This window comes from Hemicordylus capensis, chromosome 1 (genome assembly GCF_027244095.1).
Source record: "Hemicordylus capensis ecotype Gifberg chromosome 1, rHemCap1.1.pri, whole genome shotgun sequence".
NCBI classification, from domain to species: Eukaryota; Metazoa; Chordata; class Lepidosauria; order Squamata; family Cordylidae; genus Hemicordylus; species Hemicordylus capensis.
Genome location: NC_069657.1, coordinates 372,667,243 through 372,689,589, shown reverse-complemented (window position 1 = coordinate 372,689,589; position 22,347 = coordinate 372,667,243). Strand labels below are relative to the sequence as shown.

The 22,347-nt window shown below is 43.6% G+C and overlaps 1 protein-coding gene across 6 annotated transcripts in view; it reads left to right on the top strand.

The window, feature by feature from the left end:
* C1H6orf118 (chromosome 1 C6orf118 homolog) overlaps nt 1-22,347 on the top strand; it is a 42,469-nt gene that overhangs the window by 3,554 nt on the left and 16,568 nt on the right. For all 6 annotated transcript variants that reach the window (XM_053295895.1, XM_053295886.1, XM_053295858.1 and 3 more), the window contains 7 exons: nt 4,591-5,316; nt 7,066-7,188; nt 9,949-10,008; nt 12,831-12,955; nt 16,110-16,168; nt 17,506-17,690; nt 20,890-20,943. In XM_053295895.1, the coding sequence (XP_053151870.1) occupies nt 4,624-5,316; nt 7,066-7,188; nt 9,949-10,008; nt 12,831-12,955; nt 16,110-16,168; nt 17,506-17,690; nt 20,890-20,943 (1,299 nt within the window). In that variant the 5' untranslated portion in view covers nt 4,591-4,623. The remainder of the gene's footprint in view (nt 1-4,590; nt 5,317-7,065; nt 7,189-9,948; nt 10,009-12,830; nt 12,956-16,109; nt 16,169-17,505; nt 17,691-20,889; nt 20,944-22,347) is intronic.

Below are 22,347 nucleotides of genomic sequence, written 5' to 3'. Positions count from 1 at the left end.
TGTTTTCTCAGAATTCTGAACAAATTCAGTAAAGTTTGATTCCAGGAGGGTTTTCACAAGAGGCTTTTAAAGTGCTTTAACACACATCTCTGGAATTGAGGTGCTGCATTCACATGTTGGCCAGATTTACCCTGAAGTCCCCTATGAGTTATTGGAGAGCAGTTCACAGACAAGAAAAATAAAATAAAATAAAAGCACAACACATGCTTCACAGTTCTCACTCAGACCTTCTGGGTTGCAAAACAACTTGAACATAAGTGCATTTATAAATGAATGAAAGAATGAATGAATAAATAAATATTTGTTCCAGAAGTTTTTGTAATTTTCTGACATGAAACAAGCCACTTATAGGCCTTAGATAGTTTCTGTTTTTAAAGCCAGCACATTTTTCAGTCTGTTTTAAATTAAATATTCAGAGACTTCTCAGTCTCGCCCCACCCCCCCCATATCAAAGCCCTATGGCAAGCAGATCCCTATATTGGGGGTGGGGGGACCACAAAAAGGAATTCACAGCCTACCTCGCAAAACCTGTGCTGGATGGTCTGGTCTGCTTCAGGGAGCTCTGCCAGCCTCCTTCCTGGCTAGCTGGGGCATTGCCCAGTTCAGGCTTCAGGGAGGCCTACTCGGAGGCCTCTCTGGAAGCCCCGCCCATCCGCCGATCAGCTGAGAGGTGGGGAGAGAAGAGCTCTGCAGTTTGCAGGCTGCTCCAATCCTAGGCCTCGCTGATCCTAGGCCGGAGCTGGAGGCAAGTGGCTGAGGGGCCCTGGGGCTGAGCACGTGGGCAATGGGGTGGGGGTGGCAGTAACTGGCATGGCGCCCCCCTCAGTGGCACCTAGGGCACGTGCCCTGCCTGCCCCCCCAGTTCCGCCTATACTCTCTCCCTACCTATTCATTGAGGCGATTCTCACGCTCGCCAAAAAGTGGGCTAAGGGAGCCTAGCCTGCTTTTTGGCATCCGTGTGCTGCCATGGGAGCTGTGCAGATCCCAGCATCTAACCCACCTAATTCCCCCTCCCCTTAGCCGAGGTTAACAGAGCGAGCGCTCCATTAACCTCGTCTTTGTGATCGTGTGTTGTCGCAGCACAGCTCCGTGCCATGGCAACACATGAAGAGACCCCTGCCAGGAGGCTGAAACAAGCCTCCCGACCCTGGGGGTCTCTCCAGGATGACCCGTGTGCTCGTGCAGGGCATCCTGGAACTTCCAGGGGCTGCACAGCCCCCAATCCCCACAGCCCCCACCGGCTCTGTAATGGGCAGCTGATACAGCCGCCCAAGGCTCCACGGGCGATCGTCTGCAGGGAGAGAGCTTATGGATGGCACGGTTTATAAACATAATAAATAAATGATAATAAATAAATAAGCTCACTCTCCCCGCAACCCCCCTAGAGGCAAGTCTCACTGATCATGAGACTCGCCTCCTGATGTAGCTGATAGGATAGGTCTTTCCTATCTCAAATGTGCTTCACTAATAAATCAGTTTTGTTTAGACTCTACAGTGATCTCCATACATGTTACTTAAATAGCTGCAACTACTAAACTCTGCACTCTGTAAGTGGAATGGTAGCTTCCTTGGTGCTTTGCTAAATAATCACAAACTCCAATAGTTGCTCCCCCTGCAGAAGGTATTTAGAAGTATCTAATCTCTTAGGCTGGAGGTAGCCTAAAGCCCTCAGACTAGTAACCATTGATAGACCTGTGCTCCATGAATTTATCTATGCCCTTCTTAAAGCCATCCAAGCTGATGGCTGTCGCCACATTGTGTGGCAGAAGTTTCCATAGGTTAATTATGTGTTGTGTGAAAAAGTACTTCCTTTTGTCAGTCCTAAATTTCTTGGCAATCAGTTTCATAGGATGACTACTGGTTCTAGGAGAGAAAAATTGCCCATTCTCTCCTCTCCACACCTCTAACGAATTATAGTCTTTGTCTCAGAGCAGCTCATGTGAGGGGGGAAATGATGAATCATCCCTGATGAGCTGCCTGGGTGGGCTTCTTATGAAGCTATTCTGTATTCCCAGTGGATTTAAAATACTGCCACTAGATCTCTCCTACAGGCTACTCTGAATTGGAATTGGAATTCAATTACTACAGACTGGTTCTGTCTGAGGCTTTTGGTTGGTTAGGTAAACTTAAAAATACTTAGTTGGTAACAAGAATACTAAATGATACTGGGGCAGCAAACAGTAAACTCTTATTTACTTAATTGCAAATAACAGATATTTAAGAAATGCAAAGCACACACCAAAGAAACAGCAATTCTAACACAAATTCTTAGTAAAACATTTTCTCCTGCCCTCAATTTCCAAAGCTACTAGCCTTGGCTTCCTTTTTCCTTGAACTCACCAAGCTCCTGATGAGAATCAAGTCTCCTGCAGGAGATCCCCAGGATCTACAGTCATCTTGCTGCAGCAAAACTCCATTGCTGCATGTTATATTGTGCACCTCCAGTTCAGAACTTCCTTTCTTCTTCTCAGAATTCCTAGCAACAGCTCTCTAGGTCCCACCCATCTGACATACTGATTAGTTGAGCCCTGGAGTTCACAGGCCTGTCAGTCAAGACAAAGATTCACTTCCTGTTAACTCTTTAAAGGGAGGGGAAACTGGTCACTATGACACAACACATAATTTTATAGACTTCTGTCATGTCGCCCCTCAGCCATATTTTTTCTTAACTAAAAAGCCCCAGGTGTTGTAGCCTTACCTCGTAAGGAAGGTCTTCCAGGCCCCTGTTCATCTTGGTTGCCCTCTTTTGCACCTTTTCCAGTTCTATAATGTACTTTTTGAGGAATGGTGACCAGAACTGTACACAGTTTTGTATTCCAAATGCGGCTGCATCATAGATTTATATAAGGGCATTATTATATTAGCAGTTTTATTTTCAAACCCCTTCCTAATTATTCCAAGCATGGAATTGGCCTTTTTCACAGCTGCTGCACATTATGCTGACACTTTCAACGAGCTGTCCACCACAGCCCCAAGTTCTTGCTCCTGGTCAGTTACCAACAACTCAGACCCCATGAGCATATATGTGAAGTTGCTGGTGGTGGTTGGTGGTGGTGGTGGTTGGTGGTGGTGGTGGTGGTGGGGTTGCCCCAATATGCTTCACGTTATACTTGCTAACACTGAAACACACCTTCCCTTTTGTTGCTCACTCCCAGAGTTTGGAGAGATCATTCTAGATCTCCTCACAATCTGTTTTGGGTTTCACTACCCTAATTAGTTTGGTGTCATCCGCAAATTTGACCACCTCACTGCTTAACCCAACTTCTAGATAATTTATGAATAGATTAAAAAGCACTGAGCCCAGTACAGATCCCTGGGGGACCTCACTTCTTAATTCCCTTCATTTAGAGAATGGTCCATTTATACCTGCTCTCTGTTTGCTCTCCTTCGACCAGTTACCAATCTACATATGAACCTGTCCCCTTATCCCATGACCGCTAAGTTTTCTCAAGAGTCTTTGACGAGGAACGTTGTTGAAAGCTTTTTGAAAGCCCTAGTATACTATGTCAACCAGATCAGCTTTATCCATATGCCTGGTGAAGATTCCCTTTTACAAGCCAAGTGGAATTCTGCCTATAAAAAGCTTCTAAGTATGGCTGGGGTGGGCAGCGAGAGGGCACCTTACTGGCAGTGGCTCCTCTAAATCCCAGCACTCTCCCAAGTAGTTTGGCCCATGTGGCAGCAGCACAGTTCCGGCTGGGCTCCACGCATGCACGGAGGCTGGAACCATGCCACGGCCACACGGACCGTGCTGTAGTGGGGAGTGCCAGAGTTTAGAGAAGCCACCAGTGCCAGTAAGGTGCCTTCTTGCCACCACCCTGCACCTTCCTTAGAATCCCTTTAAAGGCAAGATTCTGCTTTGCTTGTAAAGGGGAATCCTCACTGGATTCTGCTTTACAAGCATAGCCCCTTGAACCGTCAAACCAGGTCAAACCTGTCCATATCAGACCACGCCTGGTTTGGTTTAAACTCAGACCGGCCACCATTTTTTGATGCCAGTTCAGTTCAAGTTCTAATTGGTTTGATTCAAATCTGGTTTCAGATTTGATTCAAACCAGTTCTGCACACACCCTGCTAGCCACACCCCCAGCCTGTGCACATTGCCAATGTGCAGACAAGCCGTGCATATGTAGGATTGGTACACACAATCTTCTTGGTACAGCAGCATTTCTGCAGGATACAGATCGAACATAGAGAGAGGGGGTCCCCTCCCCGCCCCGCCTGAGGATGCTGCCGTCTCTATTTCATTGCAAGGATGTTCATCCTACTCTATTCATCCAAAGACTTTCAGTATGGCTCCCAATGTTAAAATGATTCTACAATACAGCTCCGGAGTCAAGTAAAAATACATAGAGTTCCAGGAGGAAAAGTCCCTGAACAATAATGCTAAAATGTGACATTAAAAAGACTGGACAAATAAAAAGCTATATCCCAACAAGCAGACTGCCCAACTTAAAATACAGAGAGGCATACTAAAGGGGAATTTATAAATAAGCATAAAGCTATTCCTGATGAATAAACAAGGTCTTAAATATTTTATCAGAACCTAAGGACTATTGAAAAGAATGCTTTACTTTTCTTTTTCTACAGCTTAAGCCAAATATTCTGTGACTAACATTCTACATGGCAAACAGAAAGCAAAAGAACGATCTTGTAGATCTCTTAGATGGAGTGGAAAAGGCCCACAAAGCTGAAGTTCAACTTTATACTTCAGGCCACCTAAATGTTGATAAGCTTTTCAAGCCCAAAAATGTAATGAAACACAACTACTGGGAAAGTGCCACAAAATCTGCATTCATACTCAGAAAAAGATCCCAAATCACAGCACCCACTCAGGCCTCCCGGAAGACAAAGGATACTTTGGTTAGCTTCCGTGACGCTGCCCCACTGACTTCCACACGTGCCAAATCTGCTTCCCTTTTTTATCGCCCATCTTTGGCATCCAAAGTCAGCCCTAGATCTCCAGCAAGAGCTTCACTAGGTGCTTCTTCATTCCACATACAGAGAAAGGCAGCTACTCAGGAGACAAAGGAAGCAGCTGGCATATCTCAAAAGCCACGTATAAGGGAAGAGTTAGATGTTCCCGAGATGAAAATGTTGAAATACAAACCGACTCTCAACAGTCGACTTTGTGTCATGGAGGAGACTAAAGACGAATACACCTTCCTTCCTTCCTACTTGGCTAGTGTGACCAAAACAGACCAGTTCCACAAGTTCATGCAGTTTCAGAAGAATTTTATTGCCAAGAAGGATTTGCTGGACAATGACTACGTTGGGAGCAAGTCAGCAGAACACCATGAAAAGAAGTTGGCTCAGGTAAGCAAACAGGTAGAGGATAATATTTATAAAGAACACAGATAAACACACACACACACACACACACAGGCATCAACATATGTTAATTGCTGAAAAATGGAGGGGGGGGAAACCCCTGTGCTGTGGGAAAGTCATCTTTTAATGTATTCAGCTCAATAGAATCTCTTTCTTTCTTTCTTTCTTTCTTTCTTTCTTTCTTTCTTTCTTTCTTTCTTTCTTTCTTTCTTTCTTTCTTTCTATTTATTTATTTATTTTTGGCATTTCTATACCACTTTTCAGGGAAACCACCCAAAGCAGTTTACATAAAAGCTTCAATTTAAAAAACCATGCATCAAGCCACATATTTAGAACTTCATATGCTGAGCCCTTTAGGCTTTATCACTTCTTTCTTCACTCCTCCCCTCAGAGCAAAATGGTCCCGAGGTAGCTCTGTGGTGGCAGTCCAGAATGGAGGGGCCACCTCAGCTGGAACATGGGAGCTGGATCCCATAATAGTTTGTCTATTAGAAGACAGAGATTTAAAATTTCTCTGGCTAGGCTTCTCAGGCGATGCTTCTCTTGATAAACTAGGATGAATTTATTCAACAACCATGTCCACAGATGCTAAATTAATTTTGCATTTATTATACAGAAATCTGAAGAATTGGATTGTCTGGAGATGTTCAAAGTGTAGTGGACTCGAGAGCTACCATATTTTAGGCAAACTCCAAAATCTTAGCTTGAAGCAAAAATTGCAATTATATCCATTACATAGAAGCCCCCTTCCTGTATACTAATTCCACTCTATTCTTATCATGCAGTGGAAAACGTAATATAAAGTGTAGGAAGAAAACCAGTTACTGAATTCATCCTCTGTCTCTGTCTCTCCTCGCCCCCCACCATTTTGAAAGAAGGGGAGCATATGTTGTTTCTAAGATCAGTGCAGCATATTCTGAAGCCTCTCAAGTAACCTGGGGTGGCATCTGTGCTGGCATTCAAAAACTTCTTATTCTTCAACCAAATGTTTATCAACAAAACCATCCGGCTAAAATGTGAAGTGAAAATTACAAAAATACCTGAATATGTTATGTTACTGCTGTAAACAAGTCAGGCTATATTGCTAGTTTTGTACCCAATCTATGGCCACCTCTCCAGAAAAGGTATTCAGTCCAATGGACCCATGATTCCGCTCCTTCCACCCAACTCTCTTGTCTGCATTCAAATGTAATGGAAAGGATACTCTCTGAAGTCAGGAAGACCAGAGAGGAGTGGGAACTGGCTGTGCGGGCTTCCTTCTTGCATGAAGAACAGCCTGCACAGCCAATTATAGCCAGAGAGAGGGGCTTCCTCCCTCAACCCCAGAGTCAGACAGCCCAGCCTGCAGTTCCACATTTGGATGTACCGTGGGCGGCGGTTAACCTTGGGTAGGATGAGTGAAACGCCCTAAATCTAAAGGGTTCCAATTAGAGTTTGGAGAGCAAAACCTCAAGTCTCTCTCTGTACGGGACCAGAGTTTCACACATTCAGACATACAGGTTTGGCAACCTCTGGCCCCTTCAACTCCAGTTTCCCGTTACGTGCGAATGGTGTCTATATGTACATGTACCTCTTTCGCTGGTAGGGTACTAGCTAGCTTGCTTTGATCTACAACTTGGCTAGAATATACTAACTTTTAAAATATATAATATTAAAGGCCTAGGGTTGTAGCACATTTAAAATGCAGGCAATATGTCTGAATAAGTATTTTGAATGAGTCTGATTTCCTTTCAGGCACTCCGGAATATCTGTGACTGCAGTCGTCCACATTATAACCGCTTGCAGGCTGTTGGTGATGTGTTTGAAGATATCTGCAACAGCTCCTTAATATTTGGTGACATATTGAAGGAAGTGAAAGTATGTGTGCTGTGTCAATGTATGCTGGGTAGGGGTGTGCAATTCGGGTTTTCGGGTGATTCGGCTCAGACCCGGACCGAATCACCCCTGTTCTGTGTTGTGCCCGAATCTGGGTCACTCGAATCGCCCTTGATTCGGTTCGGATTCAGATTTAATCCGAATCTGAATCTGAATCAATTCAGGTGGGTAAAAAGGGGCCCAGGGGCAAAATTTTGGGGTGGGGTGGTAGTGCCCAATGGGTGGATTCTACCACCCCAATTCCAGGGGGATTGGGCAAAGGGCTGATTTTTGGCGAATTTTTTAAGTTTTAGTGACTTTGGGGCAGTTTGGGGGCATAGCATGGGATCTGGGAAAAAGGAGTGGGGTGGAGTGGTAGTGCCTAATGGGTTCAGGCTACCACCCCAATTTCAGGGAGATTGGACAAAGGGCTGATTTTTTGAGAATTTTTGAAGTTTTAGTGACTTTGGGGCAGTTTGGGGGCAGAAAGTGGATCTGCCCCAAAAGAGTTGGGTGGGGTGGTAGTGCCTAATGGGTGGAGGCTACCACCCCAATTTCAGGGGGATTGGGCAGAGGGCTGATTTTTTGGGAATATTTGAAGTTTGGGTGTCTTTGGGGCAGATTGGGGGCAATAAGTGGATCTGCCCCAAAGGAGTGGGGTGGGCTGGTAGATAGTGCCTAATGGGTGGAGGCTACCACCCATCCCCAATTTCAGAGTGATTGGGCAGAGGGGTGAATTTTGGTGAATTTATGAGGTTTGTCTTCATAAGGTGAAGTGTGCTAAATTGATTACTTCCTCATATTATTCATAGTAAAGGAAAGTGTGAAAAAGTGAAAGTGGGGTCATGAGAGTTGTTTAATTGAAAAAAATCTCATTTGCTATGATAGAATGAGAATTCACACCTCAGAAGTTTTTTCTGCTGAGTCAGCAAATGTGTCATGGGTTTGCATAGCTCACATGACCTCACCTTTCTGGGAGTATTCCTGGGTCCACACCTCTCCTTGGTTTCTCAGGTTGAGGCAGTGGCCAGGGGTGCTTTCTATCAGCTTCGGCTGATATGCCAGCTGCACCCGTTTCTCAAGATCAGTGACCTCAAAACAGTGGTACATTTGTTGGTAACCTCCAGACTTGACTTCTGTAATGCGCTCTATGTGGGTCTGCCTTTGTACATAGTCCGGAAACTTCAGTTGGTTCAGAATGCGGCAGCCAGGTTGGTCTCTGGGTCATCTCGGAGAGACCACATTACTCCTTTGCTGATGGAGTTACACTGGCTGCCAATAGGTTTCTGGGCAAAATACAAAGTGCTAGTTATAAGTTATAACCCCTGCTAACTGGGCAAAGAGGCACCTTTTACCGTGGTGATTCTCTTTATTTAGCAGGGGGAGAGTAACTGGCCCTATCCACCCCCAGCACAGTACTTCCAGTGACTGTTGCTGGTGTGTGTCTTATGTTTCTTTTTAGAATGTGAGCCCTTTGGGGACAGGGAGCCATCTTATTTGTTATTTCTCTTTGTAAACCGCCCTGAGCCATTTTTGGAAGGGCAGTATAGAAATCGAATTATGATGATGATGATGATGATGATGATGATGATGATGATGATGATGATTAAGCCCGAAACGGCTTCGGTCCTGAGTATTTAAGAGAGAGTCTTCTTCGCTATGAACTCCACTGCCCATTGAGGTGATCTGAGGAGGTCCGTCACCAGTTACCGCCAACTCGTTTGGTGGTCACACAGAGACGCGCCTTCTCGGCTGCTGCCCCAAGATGGTGGAATGTGCTCCCTGCTCAGTTACGATCCTCCCCATCTCTGGCTAAATACTGTTTGTTTAATGTGGTGGTTTTTAAATTATTGTATTTTAAAAACTTTTATATGTGTTTTAATTGTTATTGGCCGCCCAGAGATGTAAGTTTGGGTGGGATATAAATTTGATAAATAAATAATAAAATAAATAAAAATAATAATGTTGAATGCAAATAGTTACATAAAAACATAAGAAGCTGCCTTATACTGAGTCAGATGACTGGTCCATCTAGCTTGGTGTTGCCTCAACTGATTGGCAGCAGCTCTCCAAGGTGTCAGGCAAGAGTCTCTCCCAGCCTTACCTGGAGATATCAGTGGGTAGACCTAGGTAGGCCTTCTGCATGCAAGTGGATGCTCTACCACTGAGCTATAGCCCCACCCCCTCAGAGGAATATCGGACAGTAGATAGTGTTCACATGTAGTCACCCATCCAAATGCAAAGCAGGGTGGGCCTTGTTTAGCAAAGAGGACATTTCATGTTCACTACTGCAAGACCAGCTCTCTTCTCCAGGTGCAGACTGCACAGTTAGATTCTGTAGGAGTCCATTTTCTAATATATTGGCTTCTGCTGCATCTGCATAAACAATTACGTGAAGTCCATGAAAAAGTTAGTTGGACAATATAGTGTTTTAAAGCCTTTCCTCCACAAGCACCTATCTCAAAGTTTCGGTAATATGCACATAATTTAAATATAATTGAATAATTTACCAATTAATCAAGTAAAAGCCATATGATTAATAAAATGCAAATTCTTTAATGAGTTGGCAGCTGTAAAATTATTTTTGAACCCTGTTAATTTAATCACAGTTTGCCAGGTGCTTCTAATGACTTCAGTGCAGCTTACAGGAAACTTCGTCTTTGAAAGAGAAGCCAGAGAAGTGAGACTTTTCCAGATTCTTATTCTGAGAGAATGAGGAAGAATAGCTGCTATCTAACACTATTGTTTCACGATAATTTACAGAATGAATATGAGCTCTACATGGTGATCCTGCTGGATTCTCTGCCTACAATGCAATACAGGGTAATCTTATTGCTTCTAGTTTGCAGCAATCTGTAATTTTGTCTAGGCCTCTTCCAGAGATTCCTTATGGTAAAGGGCTGTTCTTTATTCTAGAAATAAAGGGCCATTCTATATAATATAGTGCATAACTCTTAAGGCCATGCATCATTCATCTGCCAGGTATCCCCTGTTCAAGAGTGCCAATAGGATTTTCTGGGCCCAAGACATTGTTACTACAGACTTATTCATACATTACGGTCAATCAGTGGTGCAGCTAGGTAATTTTGAAGCCTGGACTTAGTAGGCTTATGGGGGATCCCTTTGCAAAATAAGCATCCTACACACACACACACACACACACCATGGTTCCACACAGCATTCTTGAGCCACTGGGATATATTAGTGCATCTGTGCTTGTGGGAGAGAGTTAGATTCCCATTGGTGTGGTCAGGCAGGAACAGGAAGGCAGACATAGACTGAGGCAGTGGCCCTTAGAGCACTCTGCCTCAGCCAGCCCCTCCCACCTCCTGAATAGCTGAAAGATCCGCACACCCCCTTGATAATTCACCACTAATTCACAGGGCCAGAGTGCAGTAGTGGGTGGAGGGGAGACGAAAGTCCCAGAGAATCCACACATCTTGGTTATCATTTATCACAAACTTACAAGTCTGGGTTACAGTGCACTTGCAAAAAAAGGCAATGCAACCAATGGATTCATGTACCTTCTAGACCATTGACAAACCAACTGAGACTTAGTATGTGTTCCTTGCTCCACTGTTCAAACACACACTAGGATCACAAACTTGCTTGGATATAGTGCATTTGTGAGGGGATTTTTAAATATTTTTTTTGTAATTACATTACAGTTATACTAGTGACCTTGGCTTACATGGTGTGCAGTGTAACACAGGTGGTTCAGAACCACTTGTACTACTGCGGGTGTCAAACATTCCTGTGATGCTGTACAACAGGGCTCTTCCATGACTACTTACTCCTGCACAATCACATGTCACAACACTATTTGCATTATTCCCAGTGCACGTAGCATCATAACTTGAGATTGCAAAAGTGTAAGTAGTAGTTTAAAAAAATAAAATAAAAATTCATTAAAAATCAATGCATTGACCAATCCACATCATACTAAATACACAAGAACAAGCCACTTATAGGATGTATATTTATTTTGAAATTTTTAAAAATTAAAATTTAAAAATCATTTCCTTAACTGATCCACTTCAAATTAAATACACAGAGTCCCCTCACCATGTCCCAATATCAAAGCCCTATGCCAAGTCATTCCAGAAGATCTAATGGGTGGGGCAAAAAAGGGGAGTGTTTTACCCTTGTTGTGAAGGCAGATTCCTCCACATGGGGTTGGAGGGACGGTCCAAGTGGGGGCTTCCATTTCAGATGTTTTTGTAATTTTTTGCCATGTAACAAGCAACTTATAGGACTTTTTTTTGAATTTTTTAAAAATTCAAAAATGCATTAAAATCATTGAATTGACAAGTCCACTTCAAATCAAATATGCAGAGCCCTCCCACTCTTCTCGACATGTGTGCCTGATATTAAAGCCATAGGCCAAACCCTCTCAGAAATATACAAAGCAGGGGGGAGGTAACCCACACCAGCCTCTTAGTCTCTCACATAGACCTTCTGGATGTCTCCGAGGATGAGGTATGCAAAGAAAAAAAAGGGGCAGTGATGAGAGCTGGAGGGCAGAGGGCTTGAAGAAGTCTGGGGCAGCTAGTTCTGGTCCCTCTATCTCCTTTACGCTCAGCCTCTGCTGCTGCTCATCCTGCCAGCCCATGCTGCTGCAGAGCCAGGAGGCAGACAGAGGCCCATGCCAGCCCTGCCCACGTGCCAAACAGCTGATTGTTGGGTGCAGGGGGAGCAGCAACCTGCCTTTGGCAAGCAGGGGGAAAGCTTCCTGTTGGCCAGCCAGGCTACTGAGAGGAGGCATTGTGGAGCTCGTGCTGGCTGCTGCATAGCACTGGCTGCTGGCAGGCGGGCTGCTGGGGCCCTCCAGGAGGGTAGGGTGGCCAGGGCCTCGGACTTGTGCCCTGAGGTCCAGGTCTAACAGTTCCATTGCGGTCAATGAAAATACAATCTATGTACAGTGTATACATATGCACAAACAATTTTTCAGACATGATGTTTCACACACACACACACACACACACACACACACTCACTATCTGTACCCTACATTTGAGGAGTCCTGTACCCAGGTTCACTTTAAAAATCAACTCATGTACAGTCTTTCAAATAGACACATGTATACATATGTATGTAGATGCAGCATAATGTTAGATTAGAGTTAGATAATGACATCTACTATTATACATGTGCTGGACATAATGTGCAAATAAATATTCATGCATACGGCTCTGTGTGTGTGTACACTAAACGGATTGCACATGTGTTGAACATAACATGTGAATGGGGCTCTGTTATAACACTAATCTGTAGTACCATCACAACTCTATAAGGTAGGCTAGTATTATTATCCTAGTATTATAGATGGAGAGTCAGTTCAAATATTCAGCTATGAATCATCAAGTGCTGTCATCAAGTGATATGCACATGTGAAATGGCCCTCATTCTATCCATTTTAAGAGGTGGGTGGCATAAATAATAACTAATTTCTCTCTATGAAGATTTCTCATGGTAGCTTTACATTAGCTGTATTAAGACTTGCCACCAAAATGAATGTCAATACAATACAAAGACAAGATTTGTCCTGTCACTCCAGTGAAGCAAAATAGAAGCAGCAGCTGTGCTTTTGTCTTTCTGTCTTGGTGGCATGCCCCAATGTGTTGTGTGTCTCTACAACAAAATAGACCTTACAGAATGAAGTCAAAGGCATGGAGAAGAGGACAGTGAAGACTCATGAAATTGAAGAGGCCAGGCATGAAATACAGCTTCTTGTAAAGAAATCCAAATGGGCCTTAGAGAGAAATGAAGAGTAAGTTGTGTAAGTGTGAAATGTTTATACAATATACTTCTGTATTCTTGGAGGGGGAGAAGACCACTTAATGCTCCAGAAAACAAGCGAGTGTCTTGAAGTCGATTTTGGCACATAAACAGTTCACTAGAAAACTCCACCATTCTACCATGATTTCTGTGGCCCGTTTCTCTTGTTTATCCTCCACAATTTTCAAACAGCTTACAGAATACAAAGATAAAATAAACCACAGATCAGAGCTAAAACAAATTTAAACAGAAGATCATTAAACCAAACAAATAGCAGAGGTTAAAACTACTTCCCAATGATTTAAAAAGTATGGGTAAATAAAGAGATCTTCACCTGGCACTAAATAAACATTAAAGGATGTGCCAGATGACCCTTCATAAGGACAAAGCTCCATACATGGGGCACCACCACTAAAAAGCTTTTTTCTGGTCACTACCCATTGAACTTTTGAAAGGAGGAGAATCTGGAGAAGAGCCTCAGAAAAACATCTTAGAAACATAGGAAGCTCCCTTATACTAGGGAAGTGCATGGAATGGATTTAGCGTTCTGTTCTGAGTTAAGAACAGAAAGCTAAATCCACGGAACGTACCATCTGAACAACTGTTCGAGCTGGTCATTCCAATGGAATGACCCCATTCCACTTCGGAACATTCCGAGTGCTATTTAGGAATTCATAATGGTGCTCTTCTGACCTCTGTGCACACATGGTGCTGACCATGCAATGACTGCTGCACATGTGCAGGGGCCAGAAGAGTGCCATTTTGGATTCCAAAATGGTGCTCAGAATGCTCGGAATGTTCCAATTTGAAACAGGCTATTTTGTTCTGAGTTCAGCACAGGCCCTTCATTTGATGGGTGTTCTCTTCCAAGCTTGGAACCCTCAAAAGCCTGTTTCATATCAGAATGTTCCAACCATGAAACGTTCTGCACATCTCTGCCTTATAATGAGTTAGATTATTGGTCTGTCTAGCTCAGTATTGTCTACATTAACTGGCAATGGCTCTCCAAGACTACAAGCAGAAGTCTCTCTATCTGGAGATGCCAGGGAGTGAACTTAGGACCTTTTGCACGCAAGCATGCAGATGCACTTCTGCTGAGCTATGGCTCCATCCTCTAAGGTAAATATCTTACAGCACTCACATGTAGTCTCTCATCCAAATGCAAACCAAGGCATACTTTCCTTAGAAAGGAAACAATTCATGCTTGCTACCACTTGACCAGCTCCCCTCCTCAACCTGCAGGCAGATTCCTGTGGGAGAAAGCAATCCTTCAACCTGGGCTCAGCACTTGGGGAGCAGAAACAAATGACCAGGGCATATAAAAAGATGGTTTTGGTGCCTATGTGCATCAAATACGCTCACTCATTTTACTTTCTCACTTATATTGTGATCCCCTTAGCATAACACAAATTTCTTTATTTTTATGTAGTGGAATGGGTGTAGTGTCTTGGGTTGCAGTTTTACAGATAATTATGCTACTTAAATCTCATTTACATTCACTGGGATTTACAAATGTGTGCAGGTTGTAGCTGTGCAATCCTAAGCATCCTTACTCAGAAGTGAGCTGCACTGAGTCAAAAGGAACTTATTCTCTGTAATTATGCTTACAATTATGGTTGTAAAGCTCAATCCTATGCATGGAAGTAAATTGCACTGAATTCAATGAGATTTATTCCTTAACTGTGATGAGTCCAACCTCAATACCTCATTATCAATTCTATATCTCATTGGCCTTTTCTTCATGAAAAGCAATATGAACATTTGATAACTTGCTTTTTGCATGTCTGCCATCACCTTAAGTGGCGCAGCAGGGAAATGCTTGACTAACAAGCAGAAGGTTGCCGGTTTGAATCCCTGCTGGTACTATATTGGGCAACAGCAATATAGGAAGATGCTGAAAGGCACCATCTCATACTGCGTGGGAGGAGGCAATGGTAGACCCCTCCTGTATTCTGCCAAAAGAAAACCACAGAGCTCTTTGGGCACCAGGAGTCTAAATCGACTTGACAGCACACTTTATTTTTAATGAGTTACCCATGTCCTCAGAACTATGTCAGCAGACCTTTTATAGTAATTTTGGATCCCTGCTGCAGGCGTCTTAGATTTCTTTCTGAAATCTCCTGGGGTTGTTCTGAAACTAAAATGATCATGTGGACACATGACTGAAAAATCAAGGGACTTGTTTCAGTGACTGGCATTCACAAGTGCATTTGGATTTCTGTGTGGATATTCCCAATCAGAAATGGAAAAACCCACTTCATGGCTGAGTCTCCAGAGCTAGCAGGGCTTAATGAAGCAAGCCAGCCAGCCATGTTTGATATGTAATGACTATAAACTTCCCCAAGCAGCCCACTACAGAACTAAGTCTTCTCTCACCATCTAAGGACCAAACTTGACTACTGTGAGGTCATTCACACAATCAAAAACGGTGTTCTACCCAGATTTGAGAGCTGTGTGTGCTCCCAGTTTTTGGTTGTGTGGAAGCAAGATTAGAGGGAAAACCTGGGTAGTAGTGATTGTGTAGAAGCAAGGTAGGAGGAAAACCTGGGTAGCTTATCCTGGGTAGCTTCATGGCTCATGGATGTGGTTGGCACCCATATCTGCTTCCTGGGCTTCATCATTTCGAAGGCTGTGCAGCTTGTTGGGGTGAAGTCCACAAAAGGGCCAGGGTCCCAGACCTGTGTAGAGGAGTGGGAAACAACATGCCCTGTTTTCAGGCTCCAAGCCAGAATGTGTCACCCAAAGGGTCAAGAAGGACAAGACTAGAGTCTGACTCCAGTCTTCGTTAGGCCCGCAGTGCTGGGGGCAGAGTTGTTTCTTCTTGCCACCATCTGATTTATTTGATTCATTAATAATCTTGTGGCCCTTTCTTCCCAAGTACTTGTGTTTTTTATTGCACCGTGCCTGTGGGTGTGGGGGCAATGATGATTGACACAAACGTTCTAAACTCAACCACAAGCCTATACACAGATATACTATACAATACATCAGTGGCAGGAACAAAGTCAAAGTGTATATACACATAAGTCTCAACAAGGATACGCTCTACTTTTACTTGGGTCTGATTTGTATTGTACAAGACTGAAAAACAGTACTGGACAGGAATTTATAAGAGGGTTTTCTTCTCTCTTTCTTTTAAATTTTAGACTCAGAAATGAGCTAGAAATGGAACTGTGGGTGAGCCAGTCTACTTCAGATGTATCTGGTGAGTAATAGCATCAGGTTTGGATGACTTTATTGACATGTTATATAAAGTATTACATCTCATACATCATATGGAAGACCTGTTAAGCCCTACACTGCAGTCCTGTAATGCTACTGAGATAGTATCATTATCATTATCATTATCACTATCATTATCATTTCTTGTCTACACAGTCAGACAGGTGTTATTGACTGGTTTGTTTTATCCAGACATCGAGTCCTTTCCAAGGACCTGGGATGGCTGAATTTTATTATTGATGTTGTTATTATAATAGATATTGTCGCAAAATATAGGCTGTTCCCAGTAAAGTTACTTTTTGTAATTGGCTGATGGTGATTTCTGTGGCCCCTATGGTGTTGAGGTGCTCTTCAAGGTCTTTTGGAACTGCACCCAGGGCGCCAATTGCTACTGGGATTATTTTGGTCTTCTTCTGCCACAGCCTTTCAATTTCAATTTGTAGAACATTATATTTTGTGATTTTTTCTATTTCTTTTTCTTCTATTCTGCTATCCCCTGGTATTGCTATGTCGATTATTTTAACTTGTTTTTCTTTCTTCTCGACTACAGTTATATCTGGTGTATTGTGTGGAAGATGTTTTTCTGTAGTCGGAAGTTCCATAATATTTTTACATCTTCATTTTCTTCAACTTTTTCAATTTTATGGTCCCACCAATTTTTGGCTACAGGTAGCTTGTATTTTTTGCAGATGTTCCAGTGTATCATCCCTGCTACCTTGTCATGCCTTTGTTTGTAGTCAGTCTGTGCAATCTTTTGACAACAGCTGATTAGGTGGTCCACTGTTTCATCTGCTTCTTTACAAAGGCGGCACTTGCTGTTTGTTGTTGATTTTTCGACTTTTGCTCTTATTGCATTTGTTCTTAGTGCCTGTTCTTGTGCAGCCAGTATTAAACCCTCTGTCTCTTTCTTCAAGTTGCCATTCTTAAGCCACTGCCAGGTCTTGGTGATGTTTGATTTTCTGGTTATATTGTGCAAATATTGACCTTGCAGTGGCTTATTTTTCAATTTTTCTGCTCGGTTCTTTACTTGTCCTTCTTCTTCTTCTTCATCATCATCATCATCATCATCATCATCATCATCATCATCATATTTCTATACTGCCTTTCCAAAAATGGCTCAGGGCGGTTTACACAGAGAAATAACAAACAAATAAGATGGAACCCTGTCCCTAAAGGGCTCACAATCTAAAAAGAAACATAAAATAGTCACCAGCAACAGTAACTGGCTGAATTTGATTGCAAGCTAATTCACTCCTTTTCTCTTCTGTTTTGTCAATTGTTGACATTCTTTTGCAAGTAATTATTTCTTTTCACTTGCAGAAAAAGAATCTGACCACTTAGTGGAAGGTGAGACACCTCTTTCCAGTGGTGAGCGGCTTGCCTCTCTGAGATGTCAAATTCTCATCAAGTGGGAGGAGATTAAAGCAAAGGAAAAAGAAATTAAAGACACCATGGTTTTTGCTGGCATTGCAAACATCAAGGAGAAGACTGTTAAAGAATTAGAGGTAGGATCCAAGAGTAATGAAAAGGCACATCAAAGGTATAATCTTCCTTCATTAAGGTTTGGGTGATGTTTCCGGTTTTATTTTCCAGTTGGTTCCAATTGTGTGTTTGTATTTTGTTTTATAGCCACCTAATGGCGCAGCAGCCAGGGAAATTACTTGACTAGCAAGCCAGATGTTGTTGGTTCAAATCCTCACTGGTATGTTTCCCAGACTATGGGAAACACCTATATCAGGCAGCAGTGATATAGGAAGATGCTGTAAGGCATCATCTCATACTGTGTGGGAGATGGCAATGGTAAACCCCTCCTGTATTTCTACCAGAGACAACCACAGGGCTCTGTAGTTGCTAGGAGTTGACACCGACTTGATAGCACACTTTACCTTTACCTTTATTTTGTTTTATGCTTTTAAAGTTGCTTTGAGAGCTTTATCAGGAAGTGGAGTAGAAGATGGATTAATAACAATTTGGGGTGGTTCTAATTAAGATGCTTCAAGATTATGATACCAGATTTTTTGAATTTGTCTGATTCCATAAAAGCATGAAACAAGAACTCCCCCTAATTTTTCTGCCCCAGAATGTCCCCTTTGCTACCAGCCCTTTACAGTCTGAGCTGAAACAGAGTGCAATAAATTCAGCATTCTGAAATATTGGCTGGGAGGGACCAAGCACTGGATCTATCTCAAAGGAAAGGGTGTGAATCCTCTCCCAAGTGGGTCCATCAGCTGTCACAGCTGGCACACAATCTTGTCTCCTGCTGTTGATTCAGGGCTACATCATATGTTAAATTCTCATGGGTACACACAAAATATTGCATACTAGCTGGGCTCCGCTGCCAGCTTCTCCCCCGTACCTGGCCCGCTTTTTCTCCACCACTACCCGCCCCAGCCCGGTGCTTTCTGGCTGGGAGACTGGCCCACCGGCCCACCACCTCCTCCGGCCCACCCGCCAATTCCCGGCAGCCCGGCTGGGCGGCCGCCTCCTGCTCCCACTGGCCAACTGCCCACCCACTTGCAGAAGCAGCCAACTTCTTCTCCCCGCCCCCCACCTGGTGCTTTCTGCCTGGCGGGCTGACCGGAAAACTGGCCCGCCACCTCCTCCCACCCACCCACCCACCAATTCCCAGCAGCCCCGCCGGCCTGCTGCCTGCTCCTGGCATCCAGCCTCGCTTGCCACAGCCTCCTGTTTCTGGCAGCTGGCCTGGCCCGCCACCATTGTTTCCTCGTCCCCGTCGCCATCCCCCAGGCAGCTGCTCTCATGAGAGCTGCCATGGATGGGATTAGTGACGGGTACATCTAGGAGAAATAAATATATAGATGTAATAAGTCAGATATGCAGGTGGAAAATATTAATGGCCTGCCATGTGTTCATACAGTAGGAAGTATGCTTTTGGTGCTATATAAAGAATAAAGCAGCCCACATTTCCCTGTTCTCCAAGCTGTTCAGCTAGAAAGGATGGCATGCCAGTCTGTCAGGTGGAGAGGTGTAAGTGATGCAACTCATTCCTGCCCATCCAGCATGCTGCTCCCCACCCCCTGGCTAGATATGCATGTACACAGAGGAACAGAATGTATGAATGAAACCAAGTAGCCCTGACTGAAGTACTGAGAATGATCTTGAGATGGAGAAAGAAATCAGATAGGCAGCCTAATATCATCATTTTCATTATCATCAATTAATAATAATTAACAATAATTAATAATTAATAAACTTTATTTGTTAGCCTCATCATAACAAATTGTGCTCTGGGTGACTCACAACACAACATTAAAACACAACAAATCACAACACACACATGGACACATCCCAAAATACAATATAAAACATTTTAAATACTTTTTAAAATCAACTTTAAAATCAGTTTTTAAAAGCCACCACCAAAAAGGCCTCTCCCTAGTAGCCACCTGCAGGGCCTCCCAAGAAGATCTTAAGATATGAGTCGGGACATAAGAGGCAAGGTGCACTTTCAGGTAACCTGTTCCCACTCCACTTAGGGCTTTAAAGGTTAAAACTAACACTTTGAATTGGGCGTGGAAATGGACTGGGAGCATTGTATTAATGGGTGACTTCAGTTACCCCCATAGAATGTGTAATTCATGTTCACGAGAAAGAGACCAAATTTCTAGATACCCTAAAAGACTGTGCTTTAGAGCTCTTAGTCATGGAACCTAGTGAATATTGAAGAAGACTTTTTTTTTTAATGATGCTTTTAACGATTCATAGGAACATAGGAAACTGCCATTTACTGAGTCAGACCATTGGTCCATCTAGCTCAGTATTGTCTTCACAGACTGGCAGCGGCTTCTCCAAGGTTGCAGGCAGGAATCTCTCTCAGCCCTATCTTGGAGATGCCAGGGAAGGAACTTGGAGCCTAGAACCTCTTCCCAGAGCGGCTCCATCCCCTGAGGGGAATATCTTGCAGTGCTCACACATCAAGTCTCCCATTCAGATGCAACCAGGGCAGACCCTGCTTAGCTATGGGGACAAGTCATGCTTGCTACCACAAGAAAGAATTCCTAAATTAGCTATTGGGTGCAGGTTATCATACTGCTTTACTTTTTAAAATTGCCCCTCAAAATGTAATTAATTTTTTATCTGATTTCTGGTCATTGACTGATTTCCTAACTAACAAAGCATTACTGCTTGGGAGGGTGGGGGTGGCATTGCAGCAAACCTCCCCTTCTTTCAGTAGAGTGTTCTGTGGCACCCAAAATACGTCTCTGAAGGCTGGCATCACCCTTAGAGACGTATTTTTGCATGACAGAGTGCTTCTGGGGGAAAGGGAGGTAGTCAAAATCATACTTTCCAGCCCCCTTGCTGCCTCCCCCCCCCCACTTACCACTGATGAATGAGTTGATCCTGTCTGCAGCACCAGCACATTGCACAAAGTGCCAGTGCTTCAGGCATAAAGATGTCAGCCACTAATCGCAGCTCAGACAAAATGAAGCATAAGCAAATAACCTCAAAAGGTGATTATTATTTTTAATGCTCTGGAGAATTATACAAGCCTAACGGAGCTCTGGAGCCTTGAACAAAAAGGGTTTCTGAGAGTTTCAACAGAGCAAAAATAAGAGGACCAATATTACAAATATCGTGGTATTATTAGTTTGTTGTTCTGAAGAAGTAAACCATGACCAAAATGCTAAAATGTTTACTAATCAAAAATCAGGGTAAGATGTTCTAAAAATTCTGTCTTTCCAGGTTGAAGCATCGAAACTCAATGCATCTAACAAGTTCCTAAGAAAACAAATAAAGGTTAGTTCATTAAGCAGAGCCTTAAGAGTCCCAGAAGCACCTTTTAATAGTGTGTATGGCCCAACTGTTCCCAATCATGTGCGTACAGTGACCCCAAAGTGTTGAGAAGCAATCTCTGGGGCAATTCTTTCACGGCCTGCTCTAATTCGGAGGTGGCATTTTGCATGCCATGCGGTGGCATCTGGACTAGGATGGGGCTGCAGCATAATGGTAGAGTACAAGGTTTGCCTGTGGAGGTCCCAGACGGGGGCTGGTGGGCGAAGGGCAGGGCTGCCTAAAACCTTGCCGGTCATTTTAGAAAATACAGACATAGAACAACCAATGGTCTGAATCATAATAAGGCAGCCCCACACATGGGCATACCTACAGTAGTGTCTAGTAGTGCAAATGCACTATCAACTTCGGCCTTTTAGTTTTTTGTGCATTACCAATGCTGGTAGTTGCACAGCGCTCCCTTCTGCCTGCTTGCTGCTTACATGTTGTCTGCAAAAACCAGGCACAGACAGAGTCAGACATTTAGCTCTAGTTTGCCAGTGTCATTACGTGTTGGCCTTTCTTTCAGCCTTTTGGTTTGAGGATGCAAGCTAGGGGTGTGCACAAAATTGGGTTGCCCACTTCAGGTTGAGTATGAACCAGACCGGGCATGTTTGGTTTTGGCACCCCAAACTCCCCCAAGTTCAGTTTGATTGTTTTGGTGGTGGTGGTGGGGTTTCCCACGATTTTAATTTTTTAAAAAATTTACTCACCCCCTCCAGGGAGCGCTGCCCCAGCTGTGTGTGTGTGTATGTGTGTGTGTGTGTGTGTGTGTGTGTGTGTGTGTGTGTGTGTGTGTAGGTCCCCCCTCTTCTGCAGGCCTCTGTTTATTTACTTAGAAACCCCAAAGCAGGCTGGAGGGTTCAGTCTGTTTGGAATTAAACCTGTTCGCACATCCCTAAATCAGGTAACCTAGAGATCCCAGGGCTCTGTCCATTGATTCACCCACCAATTGGGGTTCATTCCCTCCCAGGCTGGAGTTGCCTGCAAAGTATTAGTTCTCTGCAATCTGCAGCAATCCTTTCAGCAGCTAATGGATGGAATGAATAACAAAGGCAGAAGAATTCATTCAGGTACAAGCAAATGCCTATACTTCCAATACACATTAGCAGTGCCTCTTGCCTTTCAAGCCCCAGGCTGTTAGAACTAGGTGTGTGTGTGTGTGTGTGTGTGTGTGTGTGTGTGTGTGTGTGTGTGTGTTCCTATTTTGTTTTTGGCCCGAATCCAAAATTGAAAACCCCATTTTGTTCTTTGTTCAAAATCAGCCAATCCGAAACACCTCCATTTTGTTCTTTGTTTGAAATGACAAAATCTGAATCTGAAATGTTTTGGATTTTAAAAAACAGCCTCAGGGAAAAACTAGTGGGTGGG